General features: G+C 35.9%; 1 protein-coding gene across 1 annotated transcript in view; it reads right to left on the bottom strand.

The window, feature by feature from the left end:
* Positions 1–12,794, bottom strand: part of LOC129253286 (uncharacterized) — a 66,848-nt gene that overhangs the window by 21,943 nt on the left and 32,111 nt on the right. Inside the window, 1 exon segment of the mRNA XM_054891592.1 lies at positions 2,644–2,742. Within this exon segment, the coding sequence (XP_054747567.1) occupies positions 2,644–2,742 (99 nt within the window).

Raw genomic sequence — 12,794 nt, 5'->3', positions numbered from 1 at the left:
GGAGGAGCTCGGCCAAACATCCAAAAAGGGTGTAAGCTTCAATTATTTTATATTTGTAGCAAGGTGTAAAAAAGTAGTAGAAGTAAACGGTTTTCTTGCTGAATTAAAAAAAAAAAGTTCGAATGAAAATTCAAAGACCGGGAGAAACGTCCACTGAGGCGTTTATAAACTGCAGAAACAAATCAACTCACATTTTTTATTAAATTTTTTCTTCTGTTAGACAACCAGAACTGCCGCTACACGTACCGCAATCAGACTGAGGGGCTGGAGCTATAAGCTCAATCTCCCTTATGGGCACTCAAGCATCCTTAGAAACTTTGAGTTCATCCCTCTGTCAACAGACCAGTGTATACCCTCATTTAGTCCAACCGGAACATTCACCACTCACATCCCGTCAAGGGAAGAGTGGACGGGGGGCTTCACTTGGGGGCAGGGCCTGGTGAACTTGTTCACGGATGGATCGAAGTTGGAAGGAAAGGTTGGCGGAGGAGTCTTTTGCGAAGGGCTCCCCATCAGACTAAAATTCAGGTTACCGGACCACTGCAGTGTGTTCCAGGCAGAGGTAGCCGCAATCAAGGAGGCAGCTGATTGGCTGCTCAAATGTGTACTAACAGTCAAGAAGGTAAATATTTACTCCGATAGCCAAGCGGCAATAAGGGCCCTCGGGTCTATGACGGTGCATTCGGAATTGGTCAAGGAATGCTTGACCTCACTTTCGACTGCGTCCGAATTCTTTGACATCTGCCTCATCTGGGTTCCCGGTCACAGCGACATTGCGGGAAACTGTGAGGCGGATGAGCTGGCTAGACAAGGGACATGTGAGGTGATTTCCCCGCGGAGGGAGAAAATTGGAATCCCCCTGACTACCTGCGGTCTGCTCCTGGAAAGATGGGCATCGCGCAAATTCAGCGAGCGCTGGGAAAATGCACAAACGTGCAAAGTCGCGAAATCCTTCTGGCCACGTGTGGACCGAAGGCGCTCGGGGGAGCTTCTGAGGTTGACTAAATATCAGCTATCCAATCTAGTGGGTTCTCTCACAGGGCACAATGCGCGAGGAATGCATGCTGTGAGACTTGGAATCATCTCGAGTCCTTTCTGTGCTGGATGTATGGAGGATGAGGTGGAATCATCTCAGCACCTTCTCCTTAGCTGCCCTGCCCTGGCGGGGCTAAGATTCAGGCATCTTGGCTCTTACTCCTTTGCCACACCTGCTGAGATAGCTGGCGCTGACATTAAAAATCTGAAGAGTTTCATCAGCAGCATTAAGCGGTTGACGCAAACATAGTCATCGTTCATAATCCGCACGCTCCTAACCTTCCCATCACCACCTCTCCCCGCCCTCCCCATGCACCTCATCGGTCCTTCCCCTCTCCTCACTTCCTTGACAATGGTATCACAAAGGACGAATCTCTCTTCGTCCAAGTGTGCCTACTCCCTGGGCAACCATACTAACCTAACCTAGACAACCATATTGACCGAAAATGTTCCCAATTAGGTGAAATTGCAAATTTTCTCCGACTCACCATCAGTAGATGTTAAATATTTTTAAGCGGTGATCGAGTGAAATCGTACTAATTTTAGTGCATTTAAGATTTTCTGCTAAATACCTTGCAACTGAAACGGCTATCAAAACCAAACAGAAACTTGAACGTGAAAAACCGTATATAGTCTAGTGTGTATATTAGGGCGTGTCGATTTAAAAATCTCTCATTGCTCTTTGAAAATCGTATACTAGGTATCAAAATAAGAAACTTTGCCGAAGGAACCATACCTCTAAAACGAATTCTGATGTTCCCCATTTCAAAATATCACAATTTTTGGCCTTTACATGAAAAAATGGCTATGTTTTTTCTTTATTTTAATTTATTTATAATAATATTTATTATTTATTTATAATAATATCTATTTTTTCTCTTAAGAAATTTATTTAGTCAGAACATATGTAAATGAAAAAATTAATTTAAGTGAGTTATAGAAAAGAAACTAAAAAGTTCGACCCAAATTGGGGGACATCAGAATTCGTTTTAGAGGTATGGTTCCTTCGCCAAAGTTTCTTATTTTGATCCCTAGAATATGATTTTCACAGAGCAATGCGCGATTTTTTTGCCTCCCCACAAATCGACCCGGTCTAGTGTATATATACAGAAGAGAATCTGCAGCAATTTCTCTGTCCATGTTCATGTTCACTCTGTCTATGCGTGCTTGTCTAGGAAGTTGCTCATGACCACTTGCGGAACAGTCACAGTAATTAATGCAAAAATTCTATTGTATTGCAAATGTGCTATAGCAATCAAGGTTGTGTCAGTGGCAGCAGATAATGGCCGCAACTGCAACTGATAACTTTGCAGAGAAAGTGTTGCAAGCTGTACAGTATTTGAGATGCACATAGCAGATGCAACTAAACAGGAAATGTGTGTGGTGAATGTTAATATTGTAAAAGAATTTTAATGAGTTGAACAAATGAAGGTCTGTCGATAATAATTTCTAGTTAATTTTTGGCCTTTTGCCAAGTACTTGCAACAAGCTACTTATGTGCATATATGTATACCTATAAGTGTGTGTGGGTGTGAAGTTGTGAACGCGGACTTTATTTTATATTTTTACATGCATTGGAAAAACTCTATAGAAATTATTTGCACTTACCTATCAACGGATATACAACACAAATGCAAAATGCTTGCAGTGGAGAAGTATACATCCAGGCTGTTCCATAAATCGCACACAAATGGACCGAAATTCCAACTGAAATGAGAAGAGAAAAGAAAAGCGATTACAAATAATTGTAATACAAGCAAAAACAAAAAGCCGAACAGATATGCTTTTATTTATTTAGTCATTAAAAATAATGAATATTCCAAAAATATTCCAAGAAGAGAAGAAAAAATAGTCAATACTGTACAAAATATTGATCTGCGGTAATAATAGCTTATGCAATGCACAAGTTTTTAAATTTTTTTCACAATGATTCTTTTTAATTCTTATAATAGTCATATTTTGAATATTTTGTAATACAGTAGATTCTGTTTTTATGCGGTAGATACGTTCCGCAAGAAACAGCATAAAAAAAGTTACCAGTTCTATAGTAAAACTATAGATACGTTTCAAAAGTGCTAAGAACCGCGTAAATCTGAAATAATGTAATAAAATCGCATAAAAAAGGGCACTAGTCCCTATACTATAGATACGTTCCATAGACCGCATGAATCTGAAATAATGAAATAAAATCGCATAAGCAAAAAATTTTACAATATTTTTGAAAATTATATCTTTATTTAAGAAACGTCAGAATTGAAAAATAAATTTACGTCAGAAATAGAATAAGACAATACCCACATGTTGCGCATTCGTTTAGGATTTGGCGTAAAATCACTTTCGTCACTTGAGGAAATGTACACGTCTGATCTGGATGGTGATGCAGGCGGTTTCATACTTGTAGGGTTAGCATTTCTGATGTAATCTGTGATGAGTTTTTGCTTAGCTGGTTTAGAATCTTGTTTATATGTACAATTCTCGATAGGTCGACATGCATTTTTTAATTAAAAAAAAAACCGCACTATTTCAAAACCGCATAAAAAAAAGCCGCATAAAAACAGAACCTACAGAATTTTGTCTCGTCTAACTTTTCTTTCCTCTCACTGAATACCGGCATAAATGTAATAGTATTTCGAATTCCTGGAAACAGATATACAAAAATCCGAACACTTTTTATTTTTCTTCGGGCGTTACAAAATATGAATTCTAAGTGGAAATAAATATAAATTTTCTAAACTTTTAAAACGAAAGAAGAAAAGAAAAAAATCAACCAAATTTTATAATGAAAACAAAAACAAATTAAGGAGAACAAATTAAGATGTCAAAGCGGAGTGTTGATTAATGGAATAATACACACACATACATATGTATGCGTATATGTCGACACTAAAAATAAATTATACGCTTCTTGCATTGATGTTGCTCATACGCCATGTACCTATACACACCAAAAACCTTAGTGCAGGCATAGCGCAGCAAATTAATGATTCCGATTTTTGTAAGAAATATAATATATATGATAGCCTGTGTAAAAGAACAAAATGTCAAAATAAATTGGAAAATAATTTTGAAAAATTATGTTCTGAATTTCAACAGTTCGTCCAAAGCTGTCTGACTGAACGATTTCTAAAAATACCGCCGACATGTCATTTAACGTCAGTAAGTGTGTTTGTAGCAGCAATAGCATGTAGCAATAATAGCAGCGCGAGATATTATAAAAGTTTTACTATTTTGCTTTTGACTAAATTTTTTTATTTAATTTGGTTTTATTTTTGTTTTATATAAAAATATAACTTAACTTACTTGAATTACATAATAAAAATCAAACATTTTAATAAAAATGTAGTATGCAGTTTTATAGCGCACTGGCTTTTGGTATAATAAAGTGCAAGGTTGAGTGCAGAAACATTGTGTAGATTTTTAAAAATGTTTTTGTTGGCGGTCTGTGCATTTGCTCCAAATAAAAAAAAGTAAAGCAATCGTCAAAAAACAACTTATTAAAAAAAATCGTATAAAACATCAGCGTAAATTTTGAAAATTTTATAAAAAAATTGATTTTTTGTTTCTTTTTCCTTGTTCACTCCTCTCGGGAGCATAGGGCCTCGACAAGACTCTTCCATCTTATACGATTCTGTGGTGTTGTTTTTGCACCGTGAGATGTCGACATCTGCTAGTTCCCGCAGCATCGACCTTCTCCAAGTGTTTTTTGGTCGACTGCGACCTGTGCTCCTTGCGGGTTCCAGTCAAGTGCCATCCTCGTGATGCTATCTGGTGGTTTTCTCAGTGTGTGACCTATCCATCGCCAATTTCTGCGTTTGATTTGCTTAAGAATGGGTTCCTCGTTCGTTAATCTCCACAGTGCGTTGTTACTGCTGGTGTTTGGCCAGAATATTCTGATGATGTTGGAGACCAGCCATGTTTCGCTTTAGTACAATAATACTGCCTGGTCGCATGAGCCGAATATTCGTAGTATACTGCGCCTGGAGATTTGCGAACTCCTCCATACTGAGAGTTTGTGAGAGAAGAGGCAGATGTCATCGGCGAAGTCCAGGTCCTCAAGATGTCTAGTGAAACTCCATATGATGCCTTTCTTGTGCAGGGTCAGTGAGCTCATGACGTCATCAACAGAGGCAACCTTCTCTTACGCCTGCGACATTTCGCACTGCTATTTGCGAGCACAGGCATGTACTCAGCCCATTTGTGACCCCTGAAGTCAATACTGGAAGTTGTTTACCCAAATTTTGATTAATTTCTTTACTTTTCTTGCGAAAAGACTGTGCAAAGCATACACAATAATTAGGTTAAATAAAATATATATGAAATTGTTAATGCTTAATTTTTTTTTTGTGTCGGGACAACTAGAAAGTGCAGAGATGCCCACCCTTTCCATGTGCTTCGCCCACAGAAAGTGGCCCGTCAACAATCCAACCAGCTGTCGGTACTCCCTTTTGCGTATTGACAGGAGGGTTTGCGACAGTCGATCGGACATGACAGGTAACATCAGTTTAGTCCATCTGCAGCCTCTCTCAGCTTGCCTCTGTCTTTACCTTACTTTTTCCCTTGTTTTGTTTATTAACCTTTACTCCATTCGTTTTGTTTTTAGTTTATTCTTTTTCTTCCTTTCCCGTATTATTTTATTTTACTTTTTAATTTACTTTTTTATTTAATTTTTATTATATTTATATTTTTTTTTAATATTTGCTTTGTTGCATTTGGCTTTATTTTTTTATTTTTTTATTATTTTATTGCATTTCATTTTATTTCTTGTTTTATTTAGTCAACAAACTACTTTATTTTATTTTATTTAACTTATTTTTTTTCAATTTATTTCATTTTAATAGGACTATGTTTAAGTTCGTGCGGTTTTACAACAGATGGCGTAACTTGATTATTATTCCATCGATCCACATTTCCAAACATTCATTGGAGAGCTACTGTCGTAAGGCACAAACGTCAGTATAAGTTTTTTATTTGAAGCGTAAACAACAATATTTTTACCACACTTGAAAATGTCGAATTTCGTGCCAAATAATGTGTTTTTGCGGGGAATTTTTTAATATGAAGAAAAAAGCAGCCGAAAGTCATCGTATCTTGGTGGAAGTTTATGGTGAGCATGCTCTAGCTGAGCGAACGTGCCAGAAGTGGTTTGCACGCTTTAAAAGTGGTGATTTTGGCTTGGAAGACGAAGAACGCGAGGGTGCGCCGCCAAAGTTCATGGATACCGAATTGGAGGAATTGCTCGATCAAGATCCGGCTCAAACGCAAGAAGAGGTTGCAAAAACTTTGGGAGTTGATCAATCAACCATTTCCAAACGTTTAAAAGCCATGGGAATGATCCGAAAGGTAGGCCATTGGGTGCCGTATGAATTGAAGCCAAGAGACGTTGAACGCCGTTTTATGGCATGCGAACAACTGCTTCAACGGCACAAAAGAAAGGGTTTTTTGCATCGAATTGTGACTGGCGATGAAAAGTGGGTCCATTACGACAATCCAAAACGTCGGGCAACGTATGGATACCCTGGCCATGCTTCAACATCGACGTCGGCGCAGAATATTCATGGCCTGAAGGTTATGCTGTGTATCTGGTGGGACCAGCTGGGTGTTGTGTATTATGAGCTACTGTAACCGAATGAAACGATTACGGGGGATGTCTACCGACGACAATTGATGCGTTTGAGCCGAGCACTGCGAGAAAAACGGCCGCAATACGCCGATAGACACGACAAAGTTATTTTGCAACATGACAATGCTCGGCCACATGTTGCACAAGTGGTCAAAACATACTTAGAAACGCTCAAATGGGATGTCCTACCCCACCCGCCGTATAGTCCAGACCTTGCGCCATCCGATTACTATCTCTTCCGATCGATGCAACATGGCCTGGCTGACCAGCACTTCCGTAATTACGATGAAGTCAAAAAATGGATCGATTCGTGGATTGCGGCAAAACCGACCGAATTTTTCACAAAGGGAATCCGTGAATTGCCAGAAAGATGGGAAAAAGTAGTAGTAAGCGATGGACAATACTTTGAATATTAAATTTGAAACCATTTTACGTCAATAAAGTTTCAAATTTCGAAAAAAAACCGCACGAACTTAAACATAGTCCTATAGTTAATTTTTTTTGGCACATTTGGATATATTTTAAAGTTTCTTGTATTTTATTATGTGTTTTTAGTATTAAAAAATGTTAATATGCGTTTTGCGCATGTTGTTTCATCTCATTTTAACTTTGATTATTTATTTTTTTAAGCTATTTAAGGGGTAACACCACTGTAGAAATTTCAAAAAATTGATTTTTTTTTATAAGCTTAAAAAATTCTTTGAACCTTTTAAAATACAGAACAAAAAGTTTTATACGTTACCGAAGTCTATTTCATAAATATTTCAAGCGTTTAACCAACGACTTCTCCAAATTTCCAAACTTTAAACGCGTTTTTCTCAAAACACGTTTTCTGAAATTGGCACGCAGCATAACTCAAACAATTTTAAATATTTTTAATCAGGTTTTTCACTACGTCTGTATAATAACCTTCTTAAGAGAAGAGCGTAGGGGATTTTCGATAGATTAATTTAAACGATTGTTATAATTATTTAAGTGCCGTTTTTTAGTCCAAAATAGAATTTTTTCCTTCAAATGCTTGCTAATTCCACAAAAATAAATATTTTTTAAATCCCCTACGTGTTTCTCTAGCTATTCTTATCTAGATGAAGAAAAAAAATTTTTCTTTGTTCCAGATTAAAATTTGCACCCTCTGTGCTGCGTGCCGCGGAGCTCCTTCAAGAGAAACCACATTACAAAAATGTCTCCAATGCCGCCATTTTGTAAAATTTTTCGATCAAACTTTGTAGTTTTGTATTTTAGTATATAAGTAATAACTTCCCAAATCAGAGTGATTGTTTCCCCTTTCCTTCTATACAAAAAAATTCTTTAAAAATCGTGTTTATTTTACGCGTGTACAGTGGTGTTACCCCTTAATTGTGCTTTGTTTTATTTTATTTTATCTTATTTTATTTTATTTTATTTTATTTTTTTTTTTTATTGCATCCCAAAAAGGAGTGTTTTACATTAATTGGCGACAGCTGAGCTGCAAGCCAATAATTTATAACAGGTACAAAATACTACAATTAAATACATATATATATAAATATTATACAAAATAGTTAACAAATTTACTAACAAGAAAAACGTTTATTGTAAAAAGCTTCGGACTATATGACAAGAATTGAGTAAAGCTGCTTTCTGCATGTCGCAAATTAAATATTCTGGGAGTTGAAGAGTTTTGACGTTGTCTGCTAAGTTTTTATGCACTAGTCCGTGGGCTGAGATGATAATTGGTAGTATGTGCACCTTCCTTAGCTTCCACTGGCGTTTGACATCAATGCCTAAGTCAGAAAATTTGGATATTTTTTCTGCATATGTTTTTTGCATGTTTCTGTTTAGAGGAACAGCAATATCAACTATATAACCATACGCTTGAGATTTATCAATAAGGAAAATATCTGGTCTATTGTGGTCTCTTGTGGCATTTGTTAAAATTGTTCGGTCGTAATATAGAAGGTAGTTGGAGTCTTCTTGAACAGGTTCTGGGGTGTATCTGAAGTACGGTATTTTGCTTGGATTGAAGTTGTACATCTGCGTCAGTTTTAGATGGATTATTTTCGCGATGTCATTATGTCGCTTCAGGTACATAGAGTTTGCCAGTGTGGTGCATCCCGCTAGCACGTGGTCTAATGTCTCACTTCGACTTTATTTATATTAAATTAGTTTATTTCTGCTTTTTTTTAATATTTTTTTTAATTTTTAAAATTGTATTTTATTGTATTTTATTTCATTTCTGTTTCTTATTATTCTATTTCATTTCATTAAATTTTTTGTGTCATTTAATTCCAATTTATTAAACTTTATTATTTTAGCTATTGTTTTAGGTATTTGATTTAAGTTTTTACTATTTCTTAGTTTTGAATTTTGTTTTATTGCACTTGATTTAATTTTAGCCGGTTTCACTCATTTCATTTTATTTCTTATTATTTTATTTATTTTAATTTCAGTTATTATTTTATTTGTAGTAATTTATGTAATTTTGCTTTATTTTAGTATTTGTAGTATTTTTTTATATGTTTTAAAGTTTATTGTATTTAATTGCTTGTTTTATATAATTTTTATATATTGTTTTTTTTTAATATGTTTCATTTTATTTTATTTTCTTTACAGTATTTTAGTGTAATTGATGGTATTTAATTCAATTAAATTTAATTTTATTCATTTTATTGTAACTAGGTTTAGTTTTTATTTTACTTTCGTTTATTTTTATTTTATTCTTTTAATTTAACTGTATTTTATTTTTTTTCATTATCTTTTACCTAATTTCAATATCTTTTTCCGCATGGGATCATTTTTCCACAATTTTCCCACTTCATTTCAACTACTAACTTTGCCAATTTTACCTGTGGTAAATTTTTTTGTGTGTCTTACCTCGGAAATATTTTTATGGCTATATTCATTATGTCACTGCGATTCCAGCGCCCTTTTCAACCGTGAGCAAGTTTTGTTGGAAGTTTCCATTATTCGCTATTCTCACTGCTACCACTTTTGTAGCTATTTGAATTTTCTGTTTCCTTTTTTGCCAATTTTTCAACAATGTCATAATCATTTCATTTGCCAAACTTTTCAAGTAAAACAAACTTCCACTGCATTTTCCTACCTACCTACTATCAACGCGCACTTACATTAACATACTGCCCCAGCAGCTCCTCCCCATTCATTTTCATTACGCTTATTACCAGCCCTTAAATCGTATACTATATTCTTTAATTGCAGTCATTCGAGCGTGCGCGGGCAGCATCGATTCGCGGAATGAGCGAAACTTGCATACAAATTTTAAACTAAAAAAAAATAAAGAATAAAATAAATAAAAAAATATAAAAACGAGCGAGTAATAAAGTGAATAGAAGGAAGGGTAAAACAATTGCTGTGGCTTGAAGTGAAAAATATTGAAGGTAACTGGAAAATTGGGGCATACTGAGTAGCTACTCTTCTGATTACATATTTAGTTGGATGTATTTATGTATGTATGTCTGTACATACGTATGGCCATGTGTATGTTTGTACATCCGAACTGCCACCAATGGCACCTTTTCCACAACACATTTGCACATTTTAACAGGCGCATTCATCACCCGGCGACACCCGGACGCTGATTACGTGAAAGTTGAGGAAATCGGAATGGAAGAGAAAGGCAGAAAACTTCCTCCCATCGAAGACAACCGTTGTTTGGCAGCGTAATGCTTTGACAGAAGAAGCCACAAAAAGAAAACGCAGCGAACGATGGTTGAAGTTTTTGGTAATGGCACATGAAGTCTGGCAAAAATGCCTTTGACTGCTGTCAGCGCCGGTGATAATAAATTTACCTGCCAAGAAGCGAGGAAGCAGAAAAAGCTATGGCGCTATAGCAAGTCAGTATATAGTTAGATAGTCATGATTTAAATGAGTTTTAATTGGGTCGTTGACGGTATCACCGTTGTCGCTGACATCGCCGCAATTGCGGCAGGTCTAGTGGTATGTTGTGGTGCGCAATTTCGTGAATAAAAGACCTTTGTCTGTCGCGACTTAAGCCCAAATGTATGCTGAATGTTTTCACTTTATCGTTGAGTTTATCATCAGAGGAATTTACTCATTTTATGTGCTTATTATGTAAATTTTCACGAGTGTTTGAGTGGTAGGTGGCCTTATCAACTTTAAAAGCTCAAAAGCGAGAGGAATTTTAATCAAAATCATGTTCAGCTCCTTCTAACAGTACACTAAATTATCTTCATTTCTACGCCACTAAATAAATTTTAATTTATTTAACATTGAACATTTGATCAACTTTTGCCTTGAAAGTGTGATATTAAATTAATTACAAACAAAAAAAAAAAAAATTCAAACTTTTTACTACCTTTTAACGAAATTCCAAGTTTGACAGTTTTTAATACGGGATTTAGTTGGAAATGTTAAATTACTAAAATCCCCTTGACGCAAAGAGATTTCGGAGTGACCAAAAATCGAAAATCTCGTCCTAAATATAGACGATTTTGGTTGTTTGGAAACGTAATTTATGTATTACCATAAGCTATTGCCCTAATTTATATATAAATTTCATAATACGCAGCACGCATGCTTTTGATGCTAACACATCTGAAACCAAATATTTAGTCAGAGCCACATCAATTTTTAGTTGTATACCGAAAGAATAATCAAAAATATACTTTAAGGAATACTAACTTATATTTTCCATTTTCCGTTTAAAATTGCTTAAAACTGCAAAAAATTGTGAAAGTCAGAAAAGGTGAGAAAAAGTAATGCAAGTAAAAATAACGTATAAATTTTAATTATAAAGATGTGCATGACTTCCATGGAATATTCAAAATGTATGTATTAAAATTCAAAATTGGAAGACATTTCTCTAGACCGGGGTAATTGGCTTTCTGTAATGCTGCAAGCCTTGGTTTTATTCCCAAAAAAAACACAAAAAAAAAATACTCATAGATAGTACAAATTTGATATTATGTATATATAAATTCAGATTGGAGTTACTTTTTCCAATAAGGCGTTTTTGACAGTTCACGCGTGACTACTGTCAAACTAAATACATAATGTGTTTTAGTATTCATCTGGAGGAATCATCGGCCCATATTGCTTCAAAGACGAGACTGACGCCAATGTAACAGCGAATGGCAACTCTATCGCGCCATGACAAACGACGTTTTGATGAGGAAAATTTAGGCCTGTGGTATCCAAAATATTTGTTTTCTATGGGCAATTTATCTCTCTCGAACCAGTGGATTGGTCAACAAAATCGTGTGATATCACAGCTCAGGACTCTGCTTTGTGGGAATGTGTAAAGGTTGAATACTTTAGGGATAAACCAGCTTCGATTGAGGCATTGGAATCCAACATTACTAAAGTTATTCACTAGATACCGACCGAAGTCCTCCGGCAAGTCATTCAAAAATGATGTATATGGATGACCGAATTATGGAACAGTTGTGGTCAACATTTGAAAGGGTTATTTTTAAAAATAAATGGTTCTACACAAAAAGAATAAAGAGCCCAATAAATATGAATTTTTATTGTTTTATTTTAATTTAAAATCTGATACCTCTAAATTGATCACACTTTATATAATTTCCTATGGTTTCGTGAGAGAGCCTACAATAATCTTCATCCATTCAACTCTATCAGAAACACTATTCTTCCGGTCGTTCCAGCTTTTGTTGGTTTTCTCTATCTCTGTTTCTAAACACCTGCCCCAGGTCAGCGAGGGTCTACCTCTTTGTCGGGTTCCTTGTGGATTCCAACCAATCGTACTGCGTGTGATAGCAGTTCATTCTCTTTTTTAAGAACGTGCCCAATTTCCTTTTCAGGGCTTCATTTTATATAGGAGTTTGGTTGGTGCTACTCCACCGGCTGCTGTATGGTTTGTTAGGCCAGAAAATGTGAAGGATTGCCCGCGGGAAGCGATTTACAAAAACGTGTACGCGTTGCATGCCTGTAACTGCAAAGCTCCAAGTTCCAGTAGAGCTGACTTGATATTCGATTTGAGAATGTTTATCTTGGTGTTTCGTGTGATTATAGACGAGCACCAGATGTTTGTAAGGGAGCCTGTTTGGCCTCTTTTATGCGATTCTTAGTAGCTCCTTTGGAGCCACCATTTGAGGATATTTTGCTGCCAAGATAACAACAAGAGTTAACTTCCTTAAGCTCAGAGGCGCAAATCTCG

The sequence above is a fragment of the Anastrepha obliqua genome, chromosome 1 (genome assembly GCF_027943255.1).
Source record: "Anastrepha obliqua isolate idAnaObli1 chromosome 1, idAnaObli1_1.0, whole genome shotgun sequence".
Lineage (NCBI taxonomy): Eukaryota > Metazoa > Arthropoda > Insecta > Diptera > Tephritidae > Anastrepha > Anastrepha obliqua.
The sequence above is the reverse complement of the archived record's forward strand: the minus strand, read 5'-3'. Positions and strand labels throughout refer to the sequence as shown.